The following is a 27302-nucleotide window of genomic DNA, read 5'->3' on the forward strand; positions in this document are numbered from 1 at the left end:
TTCGCAGCTTGATTGCTGTCTCTGAGGACCCCATCGTAATCACCTCTCAACAAGCCTAACCAACACCCAAGCAGCTGGAGGGTGCAGGCACAGTCTAGTCTATGCCTGCCCTCTTTCCCACCAAGGAGAAAAAAACCTTTGGAAAACTTGAAGGATGGAGCAATGTTTAATGTCTATCTGGCTGTTCAAAACCAACTTAAATCTTTACTTCCTTTTGCATTCAAACATAATGCAAACAGAGAAAAAAGGTTTTCCATTCTACTGGTACTATTAAATCATAAAATTTGTTATTGGTTTCAAAGTATCTAGTCATAAAAACAGACTGCTCTGGTTTTTGTGGGGTTTTTTGTTGTTGTTGCTGTTATTGTTGTTGGTTTGGCTTTTTAAATCGTTCCACAAACCAGCAACTGAAATTCTGATGGGGAGAATAAATGGCCCAGGACAGAGCAGGAAACGTAAAAATAAGTGTAGAAAGAGATCTCAGCTCTTTGCTCCGTAGGTACTCAGCTCCTCACTTTAGACTTGGGGAATAAGAAAGCAATAGAGTTTACAGGGGCCTAGAAGTCCTTATATCCCATCTACATTGATTAAACATGTGACCCTGAACAAGAATTCTCAGAGCCTCAGTTTTCTCACCTGTAAAATAGAAGAAGTAATTCCTACCTCATTTGTTACAAAAATCAAATGAGCTCTGATTGTGCCAAAAGTTGTTATAAGCGTTTTCCATGTGATGACATTTAATCCTCACAATTCCACTTCACAGATGAGAAAACCGAGGTGGACAGAGGTTACATGATTTGCCCAAGTTCACACAGTGAGTCAGAGGCAGAGCTGATACAAAGGTCAATTGGCAAAGGTTATTCCGTGAGGCGTGATGATCTTGGGTGAATGAAAACCTGCTTGAAAGGTTTAAAACACTTCATTCTTTCCGTCTAAAACATCTGCAATCTTGTTTTCACCTTTCATTTGTTTACGGGTCTTTAAAAAAAATACATAAGGAAAAGATTAAATTCCAGGCCAACCGCTTCCCAAATGAGGACATGTTCCAATTGAAACTAAGGAAGTGTCCCTACTTGTTTTGCCATATCCCCACATGGTAAAAGAATGTCCACATAGGTCGATTGGTGACTCAATAAAAACTTGGTCACTTTCCCAGTGGCAGTCTGGCCCCAAGCAAGAATAAGAGAGGGTCATCATTTTTCTAATAACATGGTCCTGGAAACTTCATTAATTTCATCGTGGGAGTGGAAGAGGTTTGAGGTATAGGAAAGAAAGCCCGGTGCAATCCTGGGAAAGCCAGATATGCAGGGAACAAGGGTTTATGGTTAAGAAAACTTACCCTGGACTCAGATGGCCCCGATTTCCCCTCTCTCAACTTTTTACGTTTTGTTTTTTGTTTTTGTCTTGTTTTGGGTTTTTTTGGGTCTCAGTTCTTAATCTCTAAAATCTCAACTGTAAAATTAGGAAAATAATAGTACCAATCCAAAAGTTACTGTTTCAGTTACTCTTTTTCTTAGAACTCCAGCCTCAGGCTGCCATTCTCAGGTATCCCCAATTTCTGTAGACGAAAGCAAAGAAATCTGATTCTAAATATAAAACCTTGTTTCTCTCATCAGTGAACTTCACCTTGATCCCCTGGCTTCTCTCTTCCCGGGACTTGCTCTCTTTATCTCTGTAAAATATTTATTTCTTTTCTCCTGATTAACTTTCTTATCACCATTACACTAAAGAAAAGGTTACATTCAGGTCACCAAATGCCAGTCTCTCGAAATCTCTATTTCTTCAAGAAGCTCTTCAAATTAAATAAGAACAAAAACTGGACAATTTTTAAGAATTGAATTATAAAGCCATAATTATTTTGGACTGAGGATTGCAGATGAAAGAAACCACTGGGCAGTAATCCCATGGGTAATGCTGATAACTCTACTGGAGGAGGCTCCAGTTTCCATGGGGCTTACGCCTGCTTCCTTTTCAACTCATGAGAAATGAAGGGTCCTCCATTAACTGCTGGGCTTTCTTGGGGGTGGAAATGACTAAAGAGCCCACTAATGGATCTATTGACTATTCCGATGTATTAATGGAGTCAACCACATTATAGTCAGAGGTCATGAAGGCCTGGTGGCCATTCTATTCCTCTATGGCAGAGTCCTCACACATTTTTAATGGAGTGCCTTTATCAGTTTAAAACAACAAAAGAACAAGACAAACAAATGAGAAACAAAAACTCATAGACACAGACAATAGTTTAGTGGTTACCAGAGGGTAAGGGGGGAGGGGAGTGGGAGATGAGGGTAAAGGGGATCAAATATATGGTGATGGAAGGAGAACTGACTTTGGGTGGTGAACACATAATGTAATATATAGATGATGTATTACAGAATTGTATACCTGAAATCTATGTAACTTTACTAACAATTGTCACCCCAATAAACTTTAATTTAAAATAAATAAATAAATAAAAGGGAAAAAAAATTTTAGTGCCCCCCAAAACATATGGATATTTATTTGCTTATAAATTATATAGCACTAATATGTTACATAGCACTCACTATATATGAATATATTATAAATATAAATACACAAATTTTTCTAAGGCGATATCTTAGTCTGTTTGGCCTGCTATAATAGCATAGCACAGACTGGGTGGCTTATAAACAGCAAATTTATTTCTCACAGCTATGGAGGCTGGGAAGCTCAAAATCAAGACACTGGCCTAGTTGGTATCTGATGAGGGTCTCCGAGATGGCTGTGTTCTCATTGTAACTGCACATGGAGGAAAAGGCAGGGGATCTGCCTGGGGTCCTTTCTGTAAGGGAACTAATCTCATTCATAAGGACTCTATCCTCATGACCTAATCACCTCCCAAGGCCCCCCCTCCAAGTACCATCACCTTGGGGATTAGGATTTAACATACGAATTTGGGGGAAACACAAACATCAGCCTATACCAGGTGATATAAGAAAAATCTGAAAGGCCTGTTATTTTGTTCTCATACCCCCAGTCTGTCTCTCAAGCACCACTCTGAGGCCATGGTCCTCAAACTTCAGGTGACCAAGAACAACCTGGAGAACCTGTTTTCAGTGAAGGTTCTCCAGGCCCAGCCCTAGAAGTTCTGATTCAGTTTTCTTGGGATAGGCCTGTAGCTTGTCCTTTTCCCAAGCTCTCGGGCTGACTCCCATTCCAAAGCTCAACCACTAGTACAGACCCTTCTGTGTTCCTGTCATTTGCATTTTCTGCTAAAATTCGAATACTGTGGCCCTGCTATAATCTACTTCCTGGACAGCCTCTTGATCTCAAGGTCAATTAAAAACAATAAAAATAATAGTAGCTGCCGTTTATTATTTCCTACTTGCTAGGGTAGTTAAGGGCTTTGTCTCTTTAAATTACCTCCTTATATCCACTCAGGTAGGTATCATTAGTCCCATAATATAGCTGGAGAAAAGTCAAGTTCAAAACATGAGTATCTTGCCCTACGTCACCCAGTTAGTAAGTGATAGGCCTGGGATTTGAATCTAGACCTGTCTAATTCCAAAACCTGGATTCTTGATCCCTGAGCATATTGCCTCCAAAAGAAGTCATTGTAATTTACTGAACCTCGACTATGAACCAGGCGTATGGCTGGGCACTTCACGTGCAAATTCTACTCAGGACATGCCTATGTTTATAGCGGTGTGAATCTCAGTCCACAAATTCTGCGGTGCAAGAAATGTCTTTATGTTCTGTAACCCATCTGAACTACAACTCCAAACTCTTATTTTTCAGGACCTCCTAGATTCCTTCTCTCCATCCCCCACCCCTAGTTACGCCATAGTTCTGGATCAGACAGGCCTGGGGTTGGGAGTGAGCGGCTGGTCCTCTGTCATCAGTCCACATAGGTGGCCACTGTGTGGCTTGTCCTCCCCATCTACATGACCTATTGGCACTGGAGGCTCACTGCTGCTCCCACCCCGTGCCAGGCACAGGGGCATCTTTTGCCCACTTGCCAACGCAGCCATTTCTTCTCTGGACTTGTACCACCTCCTAGCAGAGCTCCTGGGAAACAAGGGGTTGTCCCCTCTGCCCTCATAGACAAATCTCACCCTCCCCCACCCACTTGCAAAGCTCTAGAGACTCTTTCTAGTGATGGGAAGGTGGGAGTGCTCCTCCCTTCACATCCCTTTAAAACATTTTTAGCCTTCTGTTTGCTTTTGTTGGTTAAATTTGCTTGCCCTAGGTCCTACGTTTTGGGAAGACAAAAGATTCGTAGACTTTTCTCTACTTTGCCCTTTTAAAGTGGGAGGGAGAGCAAGGGGAAGAAGTTGGGAGAAAAATAATATTCAGTTGATATCTTAAAATAATGTTTCCAGCTCATGTTATCCCATTTTACAGGTGAAGAGATGGGCCTCATTAAAGTTAAGTAACATTTTGCACAGATAGTGGGAAGTAGACCCAAGATCCCGGGGGCACTCAGCTACACTGGTGTTGGTGAGTTAATCTACAGTGTGGGGGGAAGGTTTCCTGACAGCACCCAGAGGACAAAAGATGAGGTGAGCCCCGGGGAGAGGAGCTCAAAGTGCATAACTAGCTGGTTTTAGGTCCGCCTTTCCGGGAAATAAGAAGTGAAGTGGAACCTGCAGATACTACTTAACGGTGTAGGGTAGAACAAAACCAGCCAGAGAGTCAGGGCAGAAGTCTCTGCTCAGAAATCATGCATCTGAGTGACGGTCCCCAAACTACAGCCCTCTGGAAGGAGGTGCAGCCAGAGGACAGCACAGTGCCAGGCTTTGGCCTAGGGTCCATCTGTCCAAATCTGCTGGTGTCCTCAGGAGATCCTATCTGCCAGTTTCCCCTGGGCAGTGATCCTCTGGGCAGTTATGTAACTGCCTACCCCACATTTCCACCTGGATATCTGAGAGACATCTCAAACTCCAAGTGGTCAAAACTAATTCCTAATCTTCCCCTCAAAACTGTCCCCATCTCAGCTGATTTCAATTCCACTGTCCCATTACTCAAGCCAAATCCTTGAAGTCTTCCTCACCTCCTGTCTTTCTTTCACACGCCACATCCCAGTAGTCAGGAAATCCTAGTATATTTACCTTTAAAATATATCCAGTACCCATCCACCATTCCCAGTTCCACTGCTATCATGCTGAATGAAGCCACCATTTGCAGCCTTGCTCACTAATAATTTGTTTCTAGCCTTGCAAACCAGAATGATCGTTTTAAAATATAACGCAAATCATGTCATGCTTCTGCTCAGAATGGTTCCCCTTGTCTCATAGTGTAAAAGCCAAAGTCCTTACAATGACATCTCCCTAATCACTGGTATCCTGGCTCTTCCTGGAACATACTAGGCATGTTCCTACCTCAGGACCTTTGCACTGGCTGCACTGACTGTTCTGGCTGTCTGAGCTCTCCTCCCCAAAATGTCCACAGCGGCAACTAACTAAAACTTTTGCTCAAAATTCAATTTCCCAACAGGGCTCTCCCTGACCGTTCTATTTAAAATCCCTACTTTCTCCTACCTCCTTAACTCTGCTTTACTTTTCCTTTTTCCAGTGTTCTCATTGCATTCTACAGATTTAGGTAAATCTCTTATTTATTATGTCTATTGTGTATTATCTGACTCCTTCCATAAGCTTAACAAGGACTGGAATCTTGGTCTGTTTTGTTCACTTGTATATCCCAAGTGCCTAGAACAGTGCCTGGCATATAGGAGGTATGCCCCCCACTCAAAAAAAAAAAAAAAGAAAATTGAACAAGTGAATAAAGTTTAAATAAAACTAGAGACTCAAGGAATATTATAAGAGTCATACACAGTGGCATTTCTCCTGCCTGGTTTTGCCAAGTGTCCTTACCAAGCTTCCTCACAGCCTTAATTAACACAGAGAAGTAAAGCTTGTGTTTATTGTAGGGTCATCTCTCCATGAGGTCCCAGCAAAAGCATCCAGTTCTGCATCTTTGCCCCTTTTTCCACTGAGGTTAGAGGTTTTCTGCCCCTTTCAGTTTTAGAAACATTGCCCCACCACTCTTTGACCACAGGCACCGGCAATTTTGCAGAACTCCACAGAAAACAGACCCTCTGGGAGCTCTCCATATAGCAGAGCCCTTTGCTTTTCCTTTGGACTTAACCTGCAATTTAAAACACCACTGCCATGAGCCTGAATACCCTTTGCAGTGCTGTCAGAGGGGGACTTAGGCAACCGTGTGGGAGTCACCTACCGTGACCTTTGACAGAATTTCCAAACACAACACATTAACTTTAAATTGATTAATTTGGAACTGTGACCTTGGCCTAAGAAGGTAAGAGCACGTGACAAGATGTTTTATTTTCAAAATGTATCAGGATAAAAATCACTTTTGTAAATCAACCTTTTTTGTAACAGATATGCTTAGATTTGGGTTTGGGGGTAGCAAGGAAAAGTCTGAACACTAAATAACATGTTTAAAGGTTAATTATTAATGGGCAGCCTTTCCTAACAAAGTATCAATAGGCAATCTGGTCTTTAGCTTCAGAAATTAGCGAGAAGACCTCGGACCTCGGGTGAGACAGGAGAAATGGGAAGTTCCCTGTGTGTCTCCATTTTCTTGGTTTTGAGCATCTTTATCCAATCAAGTGCCTATGGACAAAGCCTAGGACTAGGTAAGAGCCTGCCTTTTCTCCGGAGATGGGCATGGATTTTTCTTTTTTTCGTTTTGAATGTATGTCACAAAGAGTGCAATTGTTGACTATGTGAGAGCTTGCTTCACAGGTGGTTCCGTTAGTGGCATCACAGATCACAGGGATAGGTAGCCATTTGTAACAGGACTGAAATTTTAGGAAACCACTTTGGGAATAGAAGTCTTCTCAACATGCTTGCTGTTGGCATTGAAGTTTCTTGCATATCTGATTCAGAAATAATCATGCTAAGACTTCTTCGGTGGAGAATAATCTGGGTTTCCAGTCTTCCTGAGAGTTACTTTGGCATCTAATTTTCAATCGGAAAGCACAGGCTGCAATGAAATGCTTTGTCTTGCTGAGGTTGCCTAATTGCTAGCTCTCTCAGAAGAAAGGAATTTGTAGAGTCCTGTTTCCAGCCAGGTCTAAAGAGATATCACTGCACATTTTCTAGATTTCAAAGTTTTACTCTGAGTCTGAGAAATCTAACAGCAGTCATGTCTGTTTGGTCTATAAATTCAGAAACTAGATTGATGGCCAGAGATCCAAATGCTTGACCAGGTAAGTGGATTCCAGATTCCTGGCTAAATAGTGTACAGGATCAATAAATGATAGACATGAAGTAAACTGAACAGTTTGGCCAACTAAAACTGGCATTTTGGACTTTCTTTTTGTGCTGGTTAGTGGTCAGGAGCTAGTAATTCTAAGGCAGAGGCTTAGATTTTTCTTTCCTCAAAGACTATGCTTAGAGGGAGCTCGAAAAACTTTAAGAATCAGGAATTTACTAACCAGAATGTACTTGAAAATTCCAGAAATTTCTTTTCTCCTTAAGAAAAAGGACTGTTCTTTGTATTCAATTACTATTTTGTATCCTAGGTCAGTTAATAACTTATTAGCAGTATTCATTATTATCATCCACTGGGCATTCTGAGTGCCAACCACTATGCCAATTATTTTGCATATATCATGTCATTTACAAAGCCATTTCCAAAAGTGATGATAATAATTTAGAGCCATACAGGCAAAATTGCTGATGATTTTTATTACTGGGTTCATAGGGAGTTTGCTTTAAGGGCCTGTCCTGAACTTTGGTTCAGAATGCTGTTTTGTTTATTTTTTTTATTGAAACATACATAGGAAAGTGCCTATATCATAAGTGCTTAGTACATTTTCACAATCTGAAACCGCATCCCAGAAGCCTCCCTTGTGCACCCCTGGAGCCTTACCATAGATCATTTTGCCTTTTAGGGGGAACTTTTCGTTAGTGGAAGCATACAGTGCGTGCTCTTTGCTTCTCGTTTTTTTCACCAACATTACGTTGGTGACGTTCGACCTTGAGGCTGTGTGTGCTGGTGGTTTGTTCATTCGAGTTGCTGAGCATTCCGTTGCGTGAAAAACCATCCTCTGTTTATTCTGCTGTTGATTGGCCCAGACTGGTTTTCAGTGGAGACTTGGGGGCTGGAAACCATCAGTGCTGAGGTGGAGGTCAAAGGGCTGGACAGCCTCCCCTGGGCTGCTGGGTTTTCTCCAGATTTCCTTCAACAAACCCGTGCTAGTCAGCTGCTGCTTTCCCCGGTCCTGGTTTGTCCAAAAGCCGAGGGAAGTGGCCACAATTAGCAGGAGGGCTCCTCAGGAGAAAGGATCAGAGTCAGGAGGCCTCTTGTTCCTTTGAAAGCAGAATCTCTTGGCAGAATTCTTTCTGCAAGGAATGAGTCAGATCTGTGTGCATGGGGCTGTGCCCACCTTCCTGGGCACTGCCAGGAAGCAAGCATCCCAACATGGAGCCCTTGTCAGATGAGGATCTAGATGGGTGGTTCCCAACTCTGGGCAAAACGGCCCTCCTGCCCCCCAGGGGACCTGGGGCAAGGTTCGGAGACATTTCCAGTGGTTACAACTAGGGAGAGAGTGCTATTGGCGCGTGGTGATTGGAGGCCAGGGATGGGCTAAGCATCCTGCAATGCACATGACAGCCTCCACAACAATGAATTATCCAGGGCAAAATGTTGTCAGTAGTACCAGGGTTGAGAAAGCCTGCTTTATACACTAAGCTTCAGCTATCACTAGTCATGGGCCAGGAAGAACTCTCTCCGGGACCCTTCTTTCTTAACCCCACCCCTCCCAACCTACTTCTTTTCATTATTATTAATGACATTACTAATGGACTGTGCACCCACTATGTGCCAGAGCTGCACAGACATTCTGTCCCACCCTCACTATGTGGGTGATAAGCCAGCAGTTAAGGGACTTGCCAGAGGTTCCGTGGCTATTTAGAGCAAAGCAGGGAGAGGAACCTAGAGGTTAATCTGTTTGATGGAGGCTACAGGCCTCTGTCTTCATTGTGTTCACACCCAGTGTTATGACAGACCGTGGTCCCTAGAAAACCATTCTGCTCAGTTTCTCTCCCAGGAAACAGATTCGGGGAGGTGTTCCTGCCCATCAGCTCCAAAGGGAACAGGATGTGGTAAACCTCCTGAAGCCCCCAGGACACAGAGCTACAATCACCCTCATCCCCACCTCACTGCCAGAAGCCCAGGCCCACCCCACCGGTGTTGCCATCAGGGCCAACACCACTTCTAAGGGAAGCTGTTGCCCCTGCCCCCTCCCAGGTGTCCAGCCCTACTGCCCACAGGGGCCTGCCCCTTCCCGCCAATTCCAGCCACAGCTTCCAAATCCTAAAAGCAGCTGAAGCGCATCCATTCGGTCATTCATTCATCTAACACATGTGCGCCGCATCGGCTCTATACAAGCAGTGCAGTACGACCACGATTCTCAAACTTTCTCGTCTCAGGACACCAGTACATTCTTAAAAATTATTTAGAACTAACTCCAAAGAGCTTTTTTATATGGAATACAGCTATCAATATTTTCCATAGTAGGGACTAAAACCGAGACATTTAAAAATTTTTAATGCTTTTAAAAATAACAAATTTATCACATGTTAACATGTATAACATGATATTATGAGAAATAACTTGAATTTTCCAAAACAACCACAACGAAAGTGAGTCAGAAGAGTGAAAATGGTTTGCAAAGAGATTTTGCTAATTTCTTTAATGTCTGGCTTCACGGAAGACAGCTGGATTCTTTCATCTGTTTCTGTATTCAATCTATTGTAATATGTCACTTTGTTTGAAGAAAATTGGCCTCACATATAGGAACAGGGAGGACATCCTCCGAGATTCTGCAGGGGCCTCACCCACACTCAGAACCACTGCATTCAAGCAATAGACACTGTACAGACACTAAACCCCTGCCCTCTCGGGATTCAGTGTCAAATCAGGGCTTAGAAGGTGGGAGACACCTGCCCTGAAAGCCGTATATAGAAAATGAAACACAACACTAGAACCTACTAAAAATTGGTCTTCCTCTCATTATCACAATTCTAAATAATGCCAGTGATAAAACACAAAGCTCTTCCCCCAAAAAATAGTTTTCTGGTCAAAATTGTAAACAACTGCCGTGGTTACTGTTGAGTTTTATTAATATACATGTAAACTTTGATCACAGAACTCCCAGTTATGTAGTTGGCCCCTGACACTCACAGGTTCAACAACATGTGCTCACTGCAAGAGGAAGTGCGTAACGATTCAGAGTCCTTCCAACTCACTTTGGTCATCGCATGTCTCCAACTCTGTGCTCCTTACTGCATGTTCCTGCATTTCAACAGATTCAAAGTAAAAAATAATACTATAGTGATCGTAAAGACAAGAAATAGAACCTGAGAACTTCAATTCTATTAACCTATGTGATCACTTAAGAATTTTTGTGTTTAAAATTTAAAGCAGTAAAACAGATTTTACAGTGAACTGTGAGGTGTAATATTTTGTTTGGGAAGTAAAAATTTTGGTTCTTACAGGAAGTACTTTTAATGCATTTGAGTATCTTTAAAATTCAAATGTCTTCTTTTTAAAATTGTTCGTTGCTCTCAAATTAAAAAACAAATCAAGAAAATAGTGATTATTACTGATTTTTACATGAATATTACTGTACATAATTTTGTCTTACAAAGAAGAGGGATATTAAAACAATCTACTCTGGGTTTCAAATACATAGCGTATACCACTGAGTCTAATAAAGAAGACAAGACATGTATATAAAATTTTCTCAACTAGAGCCTGGAATGTGATGAGTATCACTAGAGATGAGTGCAATGGACTGAGTATTTCTGTTCCCCACACACCAAAATTCAGGTTGAAATTCTAACCCCAATGTGATGGTATTAGGAGGTGGAGACTTTGGGAGGTGGTTCATTCCTGAGGATGGAGCCCTTGTGAATGGGATTAGTGCCCTTATAAAAGGGACCCCAGAGAGTTCGCTCTCTCTCCGCCATGTAAGGAAACCAGGAAGAGGGTCGTCACCTAAACCTGACCATGCTGGCACCCTGATCTCAGAGTTCCAGGCTCCTGAACTGTGAGAAATAAATTTGTGTTGGTTACAAGCCACCACGTCTATAGTGCTTTGTTATAGCAGCCAAATGGACTAAGACAAACAGCAGGTACAAATGCAGAAGACTTTACTTCCAAGTGTGGTACAGGCTTCTGGGGGGTAGCTTTTGAGCAGGGTCTTGCAAGATGGAATCTGTACAAAAGAGAACGAGGCTTTCCTTGTGCATAAGCAAAGGTACAGAGCTGATAAGGTGCATGTGTTTTCCAAGCCCAAACACTTTCTAAAACGAGGTCTTCTGGGAAGAAGAAATTAAAAAAAACAAAAACAAAACACAGGAAGGTGTTGACAGCAACATTGAGTCACAACTGCAACAAACTGGAAACCACTTGAACGCCCAACAATAAACCATGAATGATAGAGGGTCCAATTATTGCTAAGTCCGTCTTTAAACAAGCATTGTTTCAAATACCTACTACTAAACATTCTAAGAACTTTTGGGGGTGATAATGATGGGATTCATTAGACACTCATACTGTGTTTCCCCGAAAATAAGACCTAGCCGGACCATCAGCTCTAATGTGTCTTTTGGAGCAAAAATTAATATAAGACCCGGTCTAATTTTAATGTAAGACCAGGTATATAATATAATATAATATAATATAATATAATATAATATAATATAATATAATATAATATAATATAATATAATATAATAATACCGGGTCTTATATTAATTATCGCTCCAAAAGATGTGTTAGAGCTGATGGTCCAGCTAGGTCTTATTTTCAGGGAAACATGGTAGTTAAAGGCTGGGGATCTTAACCCAGCACAGGGATGGGTTGCAGAGAGTCTGGATACCTCCTGGATGGCACCCAAGGCTGCGTGTATGTGCAATTTGAGTGAAGGAGATGGGTGAAAACTTTTGGTAAATTATCAGAGCGACCTGTGACCTTTAAAAAGTTGAATAACAATTGGGCCTGTGGCTTTAGAAATAACCATGAGGATATTTTGTATGTGATAAGATGGGGAAGAAACAGGACAAAATAACCTACATATTGAATCATGACAGAAAAAACTGTATCCCTGTATATTGCTAGGTATTTGAAGCACATTTAAAGCTATATGAAGAGTTTTAAAGCCATGAATGGAGTTTTTTGTTAAATTTTTAAATGTAAAAGAAAAAAATAAAATTACAAAAGAAAGACTCTGATTATCTGCAATTAAGTTGGTCCTGGATTTGTTGTCCCTAGAGGGCCACTGGGAAAGAGACCTGTACTATCCCTTAAGACCTGCCACCTCCACCCATCCTCAGTCAGGCCCAGAATTAGTCCCCCAGTAGGGCCTGCAAATTTTTGACAGGCCTCCACATTTGCAGGGAACATCATTCATGAGTAATACTGGATGTGGCATCCAGACATGGAGCTCACTCACCTGGGAGTGTACATGAAAGGGAATCAGCAGAAGGCCAGCCCCCAACATTGCAGTGAAAATCTATCTGCCCTCTACTGAACTTCCTGGCCCTACCGCTGAGCCGGTCTGGAGTCCTCCTGAGACCCTCCCGGAGAACACAAGCCTGAAGTGAGAAGACAGCAGCCTGTCCTCCACCCTGCTTGCCATTCACAAGGGACCCAGGTTTTGAATCCATATTCTTTAATTCTGGGCCAGGTGTATGGTCCATTTTTCAGAGAGTAATCAAGAGGGCTGATTGCTAAAAGAATTGGGCCTGTAAACTGACCCAAACACATGAATCACCAAATGACCCAACCAGAAGTTAACTGTCCAATACCAAGATCTCCCCTCACACCTTCTCCCTGCCCTGTTTTCCATACCCGCTGCTACAATGCTGCAAGGCCTGGTCCACAAGACAGGGCTGAGCAGTCTCAGTTACATTCTCCAAGGGGATGTGACTACCCTGACCTCAGCCTGGGGTGCCCCTGACTTCCATGGGATCTAAGCAGGGCATGAGGCACCACAGTTTTCATAGCCAGAAAGGTGGCTGTGTGCTGGTTCCAAGATGTGTATCAATTGTAGAGTAGGGCATTCTCCGCCAGGGATTTGCGTTTAGCCCAGGGAGGAAAGGGCTGGCCAGGTCGGCAGGCAGGTCATCTGGACCCCTGCCAGACTTCAGCACCAATGTAAAAACCAGAACAATGGGTCAGAGCCCAGCCCGTCCTGCAGGGAGTGGGGTTGCTATGGTAAGGTGGTCAGCGTGTGCCTGGAGCTCACGCTCAGGCACCCAGCTTAGGGCAAGGAGACAAACTCCACTTGTTTCCACACTGGAGGATTCAGGCTGCCAGCCATGCTTCTCGAACAAAGGTGTAATTCTTAGACTTTGCCACAAGGTAGCACATTGATGCCCCAGCGGCTTCAGAGTTTTAGGAGAGGATTTCAGGTTTGGGAGAATCAGGGTTTCTGGAGTTTCTGGATGACTCTGGAAAACTCAGGGCTACTGGTTAACCTCACTTTCCTCTTGTTCATGACTCTATTTCCAGAAACACTTATAATTTCCATTTTTCCACAATGAGATTAGAGTAGGGGAGAATAAAAAGATCAAGTGCATTGAAAGGGGGCCTCCTTATCTATCTAAGGCATTTTCACCTCACCTCCACATATACAAATTCACATTCAGGGGCCTGGTGAAATTGTGTGGGCCCATTAAAAAGAGTCCTTTTGAAGATATAAAGGTGGAAACACTGAATAGAATTTACATTCTAATGCTAAGTGGGACAAAAGCCGTATACCTGATTGGGTGGGCCCTGGGATTACACTCTGAAAATACAAATGTTTAAGAAAAAGAGACTGGAAGAAAATGTACAAAAATGTTGATATTTCAGTTGAGTTTATATCTAAGTATTTCTCCTCCAAATGTTATGCAGTATTATAGTACATATATTGTATATGTAATGATTTGAATAATTAAAAATATATTTTCTTAGAAAATGATAAAACAAAGGGATTTGACTAGATCAGAGGTTCTTAAACTTTAGTGTATATCAGAAGTTTATTAAAATAAGATCTTACTAAATTGTATTTATTTATAAAATAAATACATTTTATTAAATTTGTTAAATAAATATAGTCTTATTCAAGTACGATTTCTGGGCCCAGTGTGCATGCAGAGTTTTTAATTCAGTGGGCCAGGGGTGGATCTGGGAATTTGCATTTCTAACAAGTTTCCAAGTGCTGCTGGAGTTATGAGGACTATACCTTGAGAATCACGAGAGAAAGGAAACTAACTAGTGAGTGGCAAGATTTTAACTGGACTTGAACTCAGGTCTTCTGACTTCCAGGCTTAGTGCCCTTCCAGGGGAAACAATGTAAGCCTCCTGGGCAAACCTGGCTTCATTCCTGAGTCTCGTGGTGGGGACGTGAGAGGAATATGAACATCTCCATGGACGGATGTTGACCTCCATACTGACCTCCCTCAGGCGTAGCCATAGAATATAAAACCCCAAGATATTCATTACAATTTATTCTTCCAAAATAAATATCATCATGCTGAAAAGAAAGTGATTCTTAAAATGAAAAAAATTCCCAAACTGAGAGTTACTTGTAATTGGTGGAAAAATACTTATTGCAATAACTAATTAACCATCCATGCATACTCAACCACTCCTTGGGAGACCTGAAAATAGGATCAAGAAAATTTTTTTCTTATGAGCTGGGCATTACCAAAATCTGGGCAGAGCCTGTGATTCTCAGTGGACCAAGACTGGCCTTTCTTTGATTACAAAGACTTCCCAGTGACAAATGTTCCTGCTTCCTTGTCCCAAGAGAAACCGAAACAGTGGAAACAATATCCTGCTTTATACTGAAACATAACAAGATTATCAGCAGTGAATTACAGCATTTATTAACTACCTACTGTGTACCAGGCCCCATCGTCAGTACAAAAATGTACCCTTGAGGATACAAAAATGAAAAAGCATGCTTCTATTTATAAAGAAGCTTCCCAACTTCTGGGGTGTCCAGCCTCCTAGACCCGTGTGTGTGTGTGTGTGTGTGTGTGTGTGTGTGTGTGTGTGTGTGTAGATTAGAGATTAGGAGAGGCATAATTTCAACTCATAAATCAGGAAAGGTTAGCTGAAAAGCTTTTATAGAAGATGTGCTATTTGAGTTGAGTCTTGAAGGAAAAGAAGTAGAAGGATGTTGCAAACAAAAGGAAAAGCAGGAACCCATCTTGGAGGCTTGAAAAACAGATCATGAAATTGGGAATCCCTGAGACGTTTGCTGTGGCCCAGTGTGGAACACAAAAAAGAAGTGGCTGCAGGTTAGGGCCTCCTAGGCTCCACTAAGGAGTTCGGCCCTCACCCTGGAGCAGTGGGGCCACCACTGAGATTGGTGTTTGAAAAAGAGAGACACAATTGCTGGCTGCCTGTCCTGATGGGTGGATGAATTTATCTCCCAGCCTGGCTGAAACCCAGCCACTCCCAGATAGAAAGTAATGTTATCAACCGGAAAAGGCAGAGGTGGGCTCAGAAGTCACCAGCTCTGCAACCTCACCTGGCTGGCACCCACAAACCCTCAGGTCTTCCAGACAGGCCCCAGCCATGAGCAAGTCTCTTTGAAGTTTTCTTGTTGCTAGTCCTAACACTAAATCCTACGAGGGATTTACACCAAGAAAACGGAGGCAGGAACACATAACAGATGCTTGAATAGGAACCTTCCATTTAAAAAATACCTTACTTTAAGTCTGAAAAGAGAACCATTTGGAAAATCCACATTGTACTAGCTTCTAGACCTACAGCAATTTCAACTTTAAAAACTCCTTCCCACCTGCATGATACCGTTTGCTTCTTGTAATGTTTCTGTAAAGTATATTGGGCAGGTATTATTACGACCATTTTATAGAGGTGAAAGTTCACCAACTGAAGACCACCAGGAAAACACTTGAAGTCAAATAAAAGTTGGGTTTATTTGGCTCCCTGAAGTAAGGAGGACACACTCCAAAGAAATCCAGGGGCATCCCAGTACCAGGAGTGGAGAGGGGCTTCTTCAAAGATTTGGGCTTGTGCTGGCAGGACTAAGAAAGGGTTGAGAAGCAGTTCTGGATTGGAGTCTGTCAAAGGGGCCTGTGGGCAATTCAATGATCGAGCATCTTCATAACTTAGTAATTAATTCATTATTGTCTACAATTATTGCTTAGTTTAATCCCTAGTGATCTAATGGGTAGGAAGACGAAGGTGGGACTACAGCAAGCATTGAGAGAGGTAAACCGCCACTCCTGTTAGTCCACAAAAGGACTGTTTCATCATGTTTTCAGTTTCAGAGTGGCCTCCTCTCTGTCTTACTGCAAACACGGACGTGGACGGTCCTTGCAACACATCGTTTCTATTCCATGGATATTGTCTGTGTTCAGTTGGGTACATGATGGTCTGGCTGCCAGCAGGGCTGGGTTTTGTTGTGTTGTGTTTTCATTTTCTCACACACCAAGAAACTCTGGTAACATCTTTGATGTCTCTATACCTTGGTGCTGCCGGCACAGCCTCGGGTGGCTGCCTTCACTTCCTGGGCCTCTGAGGTCCCATGAGTAGTATGTGGGAGTCCCTTTTAGCACAGCCATCCTCGGTATCAGCAAGGCTCACTGGGAGCTCATCACAGAGCCCTGAGACTTTCAGTGGCTGCTTCATCAGCTATTTAAACGTTAACAGGAGAGAAATTCCAAAGCAAAGTTCTGTCCACTTTACCCACAAGACACAGCCCCTTTGCCTGAACCCTGGTGTGTGTGGCTCAATCGCTTTGAGCGACTCAAATGTTCTCAAGACACCAGGACAGAGGCATCATTCTGTTTGCAGTTCTGTAAGAATCATCCAAGAAGTAAGTGACCTTTTTCCCCCCAATGCTGCTTTAGAAAGGGTCAGGCACATCAGTGTTTGATCAGCTACTAACAATGAAAACATACATGTAATGCTTTTTGGAAAAAGCATACATTTGATGCTTTAATTGAGTAGAACCAAGATGTATGAAATAATAGCAACCATTATCTTAAAGAACATTTAAATGTGTCAAATGTTTTGCCTGCTTTACTTGATCCATGCAAACACTCTGTGAGCTAAATATCATTATCTCTATTTTATAAATGGGGAAATGATGGCTCAGAGAGATGAAGCAACTAGCCTAAACGACTCAACTAGTGAGTGGCAAGGTAAGATTCACACCCAGGCCTGTCTGACTCTAAGCCCCCAGCTCCCCAAAAAGCCAGAGAAATTAGGTCCCTTGGCCTTCAGAGGTATCCCCACTGTGGATGTCACTGCCAGCAGAGCCTGGGACATACTCGGAGCCTCTTTGGGCCTGGCCACTTCTAACTAGAAGTTTTCACTCACCTTCCCCACCATGAGTGATGGCCACCTCCTCAGTGGCCCTGGAGGAAACCCATCCCTGGACAAAGTCCTGGCCCCCTTACATGTCAGCCTCCATCACAGTCTCTGCTTCTAGAAAGTCAAGCTCAGTGACACTGTGTGAATACAAACCCAGGCAGCCCAGCCCAAATCAAAAAGTGGCCCCATGATGTCAAGCCTGAAAATTCTGGGCCAATTTGAGGTAACCAAGGGAGCTTGGAAAAGGCTAACATGTTTTCTTTACCCAAGAAACTCTCCTGTAGTGACTGGGTTGTTTTCATACACTGAGTTGGACCCTCCCTGGCATCTCTGTGGCTTGGTGATATCATGAAGACAACACCTGAGAAATCTCCCTTCAGGAGACTCTCTGCTGCCTGTGATGCAGTTGTTGCAATTATTCCGTGACTCGGTCCTCTTGGTGTGTTGCTCATGCCCTCTCCACCACCTCCTGCCACACTGGGGGGCTCCTGTCCCTGAGACATGCTCAGGATGGCTGAGTTGCAGCAGGAAGAGCTGGAGAAGACAGTCACGAGGGAGGGTGGGGATCAGCCCACCCGCTCACAGGGGACACATCCACGCGGCCAGTTCAAGCATGGAAGTCCACACTCAGAGGGTGGTGTCTGGGGCGTGGATTTCCTCTCAGATTTAGCCACACACCAGCTCTGTGCCAGGTCTTATGGTCAGACTCCAACACATGCAACGTTCATCCATTGTATTAGTTTGTTAGTGTTGCCATCACCAAGGACCACAGCGTGGCTCAGAAATTTGTTTTCTCACAATTCTGGAGGTTAGAAGTCCAAGATCAAGGTGTTGGCGGGGTTGATTTCCTCTGAGGCTTATCTCCCTGGCTTGTAGATGGCCATTTTCTTCTCTTTATCTTCACAGGATCTTTCTGTGCCAGGCTGTGTCCTAACCTTCTCTGCTTATAAGGACACCAGTCACATGGGATTGGGGCCCACCCCAATGACTTCATTTAACTATTAGTACTGTTCATAGACCTTGTCTCCAAAGATACTCGCATTCTGATGGACTGAGGGTTAGGACTTCAACACAGGAGTGGGGTTGGGTGGGGGGCACAATTCAGCCCATAACATCCAGCAAAGACTTCCGAGACCCTACTCTGACCTGGGTCCTAGGCCAGGCACTGGGGACACTGGACACGCAGGGATATCATTGTTCCGTTTGATCTTCAGCAACTCCCTAGGGGCTTCAGAGCTAGGAAAAGAGGCTTATAAATATAATTGAGGCAGGACAGTGAGTAGTAAGTCTGCATGCTCCGAACCAGGCCCAAACAGCGGACCTTTGCTGTGGGGGTGCAGGAAGCTACGGCCCAGCCAAGGGGCACAGGAGCCAGCTGGCAGCTAGTGGGGGAGGGGTTGGCCCCTTTCAATAGCGTGATTAAGACTTTCTGGCAGCACAAGCAACACCTGGCAGGGCACCAAGAAGGAGCCATTCTCTGGCTCATGTTGCGGTAAGTGATAAAACGCCCTCTGGGCAGGGTGCCTGAAGGAATGATCCTCTCCCCAGGCAGGTGCCCCTGGTGAGCCCACGCTGCGATGCTCTCTGGCCTTGCGAGGCCATCTTCCCACGCAGGCTGTCTTTCGCCGGACCATTGCCTGGACGCACCCCATCCCCAGCCAAGGAGAAAAGGGCCCCAGGTCAGCTGCCATCCTCTCTTGGGGCCTGCCTCCCCTCCCTTAACCCCTTGCAGAGACCAAAAGGAGAAGTGGGTGGTGGCCCGTGCCCAAGGATGAGTAGGACTGGGCAGAGAGACAAGGAGGGTCCCCTGCTTGTCTAAGCTCTCCGTTCCTGGCCCAGGCAGAATATACACCGCGGACTCCTGAGGGAGGCTCTGGATGACAAAAGAGGACTGGATTTGGGGTCACAAAACCTGAGTCTCAGTCCCAGCTACATCACTTACAAGCAAGTGGTCTCCAGACAAACGCTAGTGAACGGGTGATTATTAGAGACCCCACAGGGTTGTGCTGAGGATGAAAGGAGATCACGTATTTGGAAGCACTTTGCAACTATGCACTGCTGGCCATCAAACAAACATTTGTAAATATCGACTATTTACTAAGTCATCCCAATAGTATAATATTCACCTCTTTCATGTACTACTCCCAATGTTTTCCCCACTTTCAATTACAAAAGTGTTGAAGTACAAAGTCAAAAGGATAATACAATGAGTTATTGTATTCCCTCTAGATGGACTCAACAATTGTTAACATTTTGGTATATTTGCGCTCTCTCTCTCTCTCTCTCTCTCTCTCTCCCTCTCTCTCCCCCCCCCAGAGGGTGTCAAAAACTGTATACACATTTTAAAAAGCAAAACTATATTAAAATTATAATACTCAATATATACCGATAACAAAAGATGAATACAAGTCATGTGTATACATTTTTTGGCATCCCCAGTATATGCATATCTATTTGTGTGCAGAACCGTTTGATTTCTCTATCTCTTCTTCTCCTTTTTCTCTCTCTCACTCTCTCATATATGAATATAAGTATAGTCATGTACTGCTTCACAATGAGGATAAATTTTGAGAAATGAGTCATGAGGCAATTTCATCATTGTGGAAACATCACAGAGTGCACTTAACCAAACCTGGATGGTCCAGCCTGCTACACACCTAGGCTACTTGGTCTAGCCTATTGCTCCTAGGCCATAAATCTATACAGCATGTTACTGTGTAAAACAACACAAGGTTAAATCAAGCACAAGAGAAAATAATAGAATCAAGAGACACAGTAAAAACAAGATGTATGAGGCTGCTGGTGGTGTAATATGGCATATTGTTACAGCAAACTTTTTTATAAGTAAAAAGGGAACACTCTAAAGTAATGATTAAAAGTATAGTCTAGTAAATACATAAACCAGTAGCAGTAGCATAGTCGTTTATTATCATTATCAACAGTTATTACGCGCTGTACATAACTGCATGTGCTATAGTTTTATAGAACTGGCAGCTCAGTAGGTTTGGTTACACCAGCATCACCGCAAATATGTGAGCAATGCATTGCACTACGTTATAACCGTTGTTGACCAAAACGTCAATATGTGGCTCATGACTGTATATACATCTCCACTGCCTTATGTCCCTTGGGGACCTCTTGCCCATAGCACTTGGCTCATTGCTCTTAATTACCTGCCAGCACACTCTCTCCCCACTGAACTATGTGCATCTCCAGGGCAGGGGCAAGTCTCAGTCACTATTTTATCCCCAGGACCCACACAGGCCTGGCATGGAATAAGCACATGGCAAATGACCGTTGACTATACGCCTCCTCACCAAAGGGCTAAGTGACATACACTTTTTTAAAAGCAAATGAGTTTTAAGTCATTTCATCTAGCAAATTCCACACCCCTGCTGGAAATAATGGAACACATCCCAGAGGTACAGGAGAACCAGCTCAGGTCCTGCCTGACTTCCCCATCTAAAGCCATGGGGACTCTGAAGTCAATTAGGGCTCCTGCTTAGAAGCTGCACGCAATATCTGTGATATAGCTATCAATCTGCAAGGGAGCAATGCTCTCCCTGCCACAGTCTACTCTGGAAAACACACACACACATGGCTGCACATAGGAGCTGGCTCAGTTCCCCTTGTGGATCTTATAGAAGTGCTTCTGGCTCTTTGGGGTGTCCATGGAACCAGGAAACCACTTCCAACCGGCGAGAATCGGAAGAGGAAATGTATATCATGCTTGTGTTGTTTCTTGCCCATAAATTCCCCGCAATGCTCACTACCTTAATAGGAGTTTAAGCTTCCCCAGCTTCGATGCTTTCTAAAGCAGAGCTTCTCAAACTTTAACGTGCGTATGCCTCACCCAGGGAACTTGGTAAAATGAATGTTCTGTTTCAGTACATCTGGGACAGACTCCAAGATCTTGCATTTCTAACAAGCATCCAGGTCATGGCCATGCAGCTGGTCCCCGAAACAGACTTTGAGAAGCAGAGTTCTAAAGAATCCAACAATAACTCCTCATTCACTCAATGCTACTGCTACTGAAGATAAGACAACATGTTAGCACTGGAGGAATAGGAAAATGGGAAAAAATATACAAATGAGACACAGTCCTTTGCCTCAAATCCAACTGGATATGCCTAATTACTACGTCTAGCATTTTGCCTAAGTAGGCTTAACTCTACAACCTGTAAAGTGTATACTGTTAATCTCATTGCACATGTGAGGAAACAGGCATGTACAGCCCGTCTTGTGTAAACTAGTAAAAGGATGCAATGAAATCTGAATTGAGGTCTATTTGACTCCAAGGCCTGTGTTTTTCCCCCACACACCTTTCTAACACCTGGTCTTGACGTACTTCTCGTCAGGTCCTCAGACTTGAGGAAGGAAGGGCAGGGCGAGCCCTGCAGGCAGACCTAGCAGGGGCGCTGGGGGGAGGCAGTGGGGTGGGACCAGGTGGGAGGTTCTAAGTAACCACCAGAGAGAGGAATTAGGACCTAGCAGGTTGCTCAAGGCTGCCTTCCTTAGGGTCCTCTGCCTGTTTCAGGTAATATGTTTCCCTAACATGGTGGATCAAACACTGCCCACACTAAAAATCTTCAGCCATGACTTATTGTCACCAAATAGCTGTGTGAATTTGGATAAATCACTGCCCTCACCTGGACTCAGAGTTGGGAGCTCTTTAAGTCCTTTCCTCTCTGACAAAACTCTCTCCCAGTTTTCCCCTCGAGCCAGGATGAAAGCCTTTGGTTAGGTCCTCACTTGGGGTCCTCCAGCCCCAACTTCTTAGCTCAGGACCAGGAGTTCCTGGCACTCACTCTGCCATCTTCCTGCTTTCTGTCCTCATTTCACATGTGTTTACTGGGCACATACGCTGCCCCAGACCCTATGCTGGGGCTGCAAAGGCAGTAAGATGCATTCCCTCGCTCAGGGAGGAGACCCAACATAGATGGAAGGTGTTGAGACGTATGGCCCTGGCCCCAGCCCCAAGGCTGTGGCGTGAGCACCTCACTCAGCGGGGGCTGGGCAGGCAGGGCTACGGGCAGCTTCCCCAAGTGCCAGAGCTTCCCTAGAATATTCCACTTCATCCCCCAGCAACCCTAAAGGGCGAGTGCTACTATTGTCCCCATTTTAAAGATGAGGATATCGAGGCTTACAGAGGTCAAGTAACTGGTCCAAAGCCACACAGTTAGTATTAAATGAGATGACACATGTAAAAACACTCAGCGGAGTATCCAGCAAGTAGTAAATAAATGGTAACTAAAACGCCTTTTTAAATGTCAGTAAGAGTCGGTCATCCTCACTCTCAGTCACAACAAACTGACAAGTCAGAGAAAGGCCTCTTGTCTCTCGTGGAGGACAAAGTCTAGATTTGGGACTGGTCATGCATGATGAGAAAACTGCTGGGGAAAGAAGCAAAAGAACCCTCGTGAAAAGGTTTGGCAGGCTCCAATGTGCCCAGAGCCCGTGGGAAGGGCAGTGCAAGCTCTGACAGAGATGCCAGCAATTAGTCATGCTGGGCAGCCTGGGGTGGCATGGCAGCCCCAGGGCTTTTTGTCCTTCCTAGATGGCTGCTCACTCCAGCCTCAGCTGCTCCCTGTTTCAGCTGTCATGCTCCCCATCTGGGTAATGGAGTGTTATGAAGCATGCGGGAGGCCATCAATTAGTGCTTAACTCCGTATTCATTGGGTTGTATTTCCAAGGATGCTCCACTCAGATCCACAGCAGAGGTAAATCTCACTCCTTCACATCTGATGGCTTGGAATTAAAATGTGCCCAACATTTTCCCTCAAAGAAATTGAGATTTATGGGTCACTGTCAATATCAACACATGTTGGCCATTACTTGAAAGTCTCCTTGCTCCTCAGGACTAATTGCTATTTACTTTGAAAGATAAATGTGGCTTTATAATCCACACAGGTTGCTGGGAGGGAGGGATTTTTAAGTGCATTTGTTTCTTCCCTTGGTGACTGCTTTATTCTACTTCATTCTGTTTTGTCTGGTGGTGTCAGCCCCACCTTGCCCCCACCTCTTGGACACTGATGTCTCTGAGGCTCTGAAACAGAAACACGAGGAGTCATCTGTCCTCAGTTCAGGTGCCAGTGTGACAATACAGAGAGACTTAGCACCTTAGCAGCAAAAGTGCCTGTCTTATGGGCCAAAGCCACTGATACATGATCTGGGGCCAGAGTGGAAACCATCAGAGAGCTTTCTTGAGGAGCATTCAGTGGGCCCCTCTTGAACATTTCTGGCCTTTTGTGTTGCTGGGCAAGGTGTGAAAAGTGAGGCAGGAGCTGAGTCACTTGGATCAGTGGTTTTGACAGTGGTTCTCAAACTTGAGTCTGCATCAGAACCTCCAGGGGAGTTTATTAAAATAGATTTCTGGGCCTCACTCCAGACTTCGTGACTCAGTAGACCTAGGATAGAGCCCAGGAAATTGCATTTCTAACTTGGTCCCAGGTAATGTTAATACTGGTGCTGATTCTGGGGCCCACCTAATGAATCATCTTAGAACAAGAGTGGGAAGTATTACAGGCAATGCAGGTGATGAGGGGGAAGTATTAGAGGTCATGAGGCTGTTGGCAGTGTTTGGCACTCTGGAATAAGAATAGCAACATCTAAAGGAGAATTTTTATTAAGTTTTGCTGGACGATATATGGTTTAAATCTTTTTTAATGAAATCATTAAAGGTCACTCTCCATTAATAAGCTATAAATGTGGATCAATTTTAGAAACACATTGAAATACTAATGGGTCTGCGACCACCCAAGACACCCATCCATCAGTGGTGGTCTGCTATACCTAGATTACTAGGAAGGTCAGGGCCTGGGATGTTTGATAACTTTATTGGGTCACAGTTAGAAGGAGTTTCTGGTGTTGACAATAGAGCCTGTGGTGCTGGTTTATGCACAATCACGCCTGAGATTTTCCCCATAGTAGTCAGGATTGGCAGGTGAACCAGGGCCCAGGGCAATGAAAAAGCACAGTCTAATGACTCGGGGAGCTCCAGGTTGAATACCAGAAGGTCGCTGGAGGAAGATGATAGCTTTTTCTTTGCATCAGGGACCTTACATTATAAGTCATAAGGCTACAATTGCCCCAAGAAATGTGCTAGAAAGAGTCATTGTATACTAAAGCTCAGCTGCCACAGCCCTCCCCATCAAAGGCCACTGAACTGGGCAAGTCATCTCTCATGATTCATTATTTGGAGGTGGGCACCCCAGAGCAATCAAATGCCCTGATTTTCACAGGATTGTGAGGCTGTTACTAAGACAGATACTGCAGTGGGGATGGAGGAAAAACCAACATATTTGGAGATGTGAAAAAGGTAGCTAAGAATTCCCAATGAGGAGACCCAAGATGGCAGAGCATATAAACACTGTGCCTGCTACCTTCTGCGAACACACTGAAATCACAACTAACTTATAGAGCAATCAACCTGGAGAACCATCTGAAGTCTGGCTGAACAGAGTTTTATAACTAAGGATATAAAGAAGCCACATCAAGACTGGTAGGAGGGGCAGAGATGCAAACAGTCTGGTCCCAAACCGCCATGTGGTAGATGAAAACTGGGAGGAATATCTCAGCCACAGAGGTTCCAGAGCGAGTGACCAGAGGGACTGTGCCAGGGCCCCACAGGGCGCCTACTACATAAAGCCACCCGGCCAAGACTGAGGGACATAGCAGATCTACCTAATACATAGAAACAAACAGGCAAGCAGCCAAAATGAGGCAACGAAGAAATATGTCCCAAATAAAAGAACAGAAGAAAACTAGAGAAAAAGAACTAAACAAAATGGAGACAGGCAACCTACCAGAGACAGGGTTCAAAACAATGGTTATGAAGATCCTCAAGGAACTTAGTGAGAACTTAACAAAGAGATAGAAAGCATAAAAAAGAACTAGTCAAAAGTGAAGAATACAATAACTGAAATGAAGAAGGAATCACTAGAAGGAATCACCAGCAGACTAGATGAAGCAGAGGATCAAATCAGCGATTTAGAAGACAAGGTGGAATAAAACACCCAATCAAAACAGCAAAAGGAAAATACAATTCATAAAAATGAGGATAGTTTAAGAGACCTCTGGGACAACATCAAGCATAACAACATTCACATCATAGGGGTACCAGAAGGAGAAGAGAGAAAGCAAGGGATTGAGAATATATTTGAAGAATTAATGACTGAAAACTTTCCTAACCTGGTGAAGGAAACAGACATACAAGTCCAGAAAGCACAGAGAGTCCCAAACAAGATGAACCCAAACAGGCCCACACCAAGGCACATTATAATTAAAATGGCAAAGGTTAAAGACAAAGAGAGAATCCTAAAAGCAGCAAGAGAAAATCAACTAGTAACTTATAACTCCCATAAGATTGTCAGCTGATTTATCAGCAGCAACGTTGCAGGCCAGAAGGGACTGGCACAAAATATTCAATGTAATGAAAAGCAAGGACCTACAACCAAGGGTGCTCTACCCAGCAAGACTATCGTTTAAAATCGAAGTGCTTTCCAGACAAGAAAAAGCTAAAGGAGTTCATCACCACCAAACTGTATTACAAGGAATGTTAAAGGGACTTCTTTAAGATGGGGGTAGGGGGGATCAAAATTATTAATAAGAAAATGGCAATAGCTACATATCTATCAACAATTACTTTCAGTGTAAATGGATTAAGTGCTCCAATAAAAAGACATAGGAGAGCTGAATGGATAAGAAAACAAAACCCTTACATATGCTGCCTACAAGTGTATCACTTCAGATTGACACAAAAAAAGACAGAAAGTAAAGAGATGGAAAAAGGTATTTAATAAAAATGAAAAAAAAAAAAAAAAAAAAAAGCTAGGGTAGCCATACTTATACCAGACAAAAAAGACTTTGAAACAAAGGCTATAACCAGAGACAAAGAAGGACCCAATAATCCCACTTCAGGGTATATGTCCAAAGAAATTCAAAACGCTACTTCAAGGGGATGTATGCACCCATATGTTCATTGCAGCATTGTTTACTGCAATGATGTGGAGGCAGCCTGGGTGTCTGTCAACAGAAGAATGGATAAAGAGGGGGTGGTACATATATACAATAGAATGTTGTTCTGCCCTGGAAGGGAATGGGTTTTTGCCATCTGCAGCGGCATGGGTGGATCTGGAGTGTATTGTGCTGAGTGGAATATATCAGACAGAGAAAGACAGATGCAATGTGAGTTCGCTTATATGTGGAATCTAAAGAACTAAATAAACAAACAAATCAGAAACAAACTCATAGATACAGAGAACATTTTGATATTCGCCAGATGGGAGGGGGATTGGGAGTGTGTGTAAAAAAAGGAAAAGGAATTAAGTACAAATTTGTTGTTACAAAGCAGTCATGGGGATGTAGGGTATAGCATAAGGAATATAGTCAGTAATGTAATAACTATGTATAATGTCAGATGGGTACTAGATTTTTGGGGATGATAGATGGGAGGGGTTGGGGGGCAGTGTGAAAAAGTAAAGGGATTAAGAAGTACAAATTGGTAGTTACAAAATAGTCATGGGGATGTAAAGTAAAAACATAGGGAATATAGTCAATGATATGGCAATAACTACATGAAATGCCAGATGGGAACTAGACTAGTCAGGAGAATAATTTCTTAAATTATATGGATATCTAACCACTATGTTGTACACTTTAAATTAATATAAAATAATATTGAATGTCAACTGTAATTGAAAAATTATAAAGGGGATGAGGGGAAAGGTGAAGGGCAATAAGTGGTCCAAATTTCCAGGTATAAAACAAATAAGTGATGGGGATGTAATGTGCAGCATGGGGAATGTAGTCAATAATATTGTGAGAGTGTGGTACAGTGTCAGATGGCTGCTGGACTTATCATGGTGATCACTTCTTTAGGTATATAAATGTTGCACTACGGTGTACCCCTGAAACTCATATGACATTGTATGTTAGCTATATCTTTTTAATAAATATCTTTT

The 27302-nt window shown here is 43.4% G+C and overlaps 1 protein-coding gene across 2 annotated transcripts in view; it reads left to right on the plus strand.

Annotated features, from left to right (window-relative positions):
- Positions 1-27302, plus strand: part of LIPC (lipase C, hepatic type) — a 154343-nt gene that overhangs the window by 18437 nt on the left and 108604 nt on the right. Inside the window, exon 2 of one of the 2 annotated variants that reach the window (XM_074327680.2) lies at positions 6490-6622. In XM_074327680.2, coding sequence (XP_074183781.2) covers positions 6538-6622 — 85 coding nt within the window. In that variant the 5' untranslated portion in view covers positions 6490-6537. Of the gene's footprint in view, positions 1-6428; positions 6623-27302 lie in introns of those variants that run through there. The other variant, XM_019732297.3, reaches the window with a different exon arrangement.

This window comes from Rhinolophus sinicus, chromosome 3 (genome assembly GCF_057876585.1).
Source record: "Rhinolophus sinicus isolate RSI-liver-muscle chromosome 3, RSI-T2T, whole genome shotgun sequence".
NCBI lineage: Eukaryota > Metazoa > Chordata > Mammalia > Chiroptera > Rhinolophidae > Rhinolophus > Rhinolophus sinicus.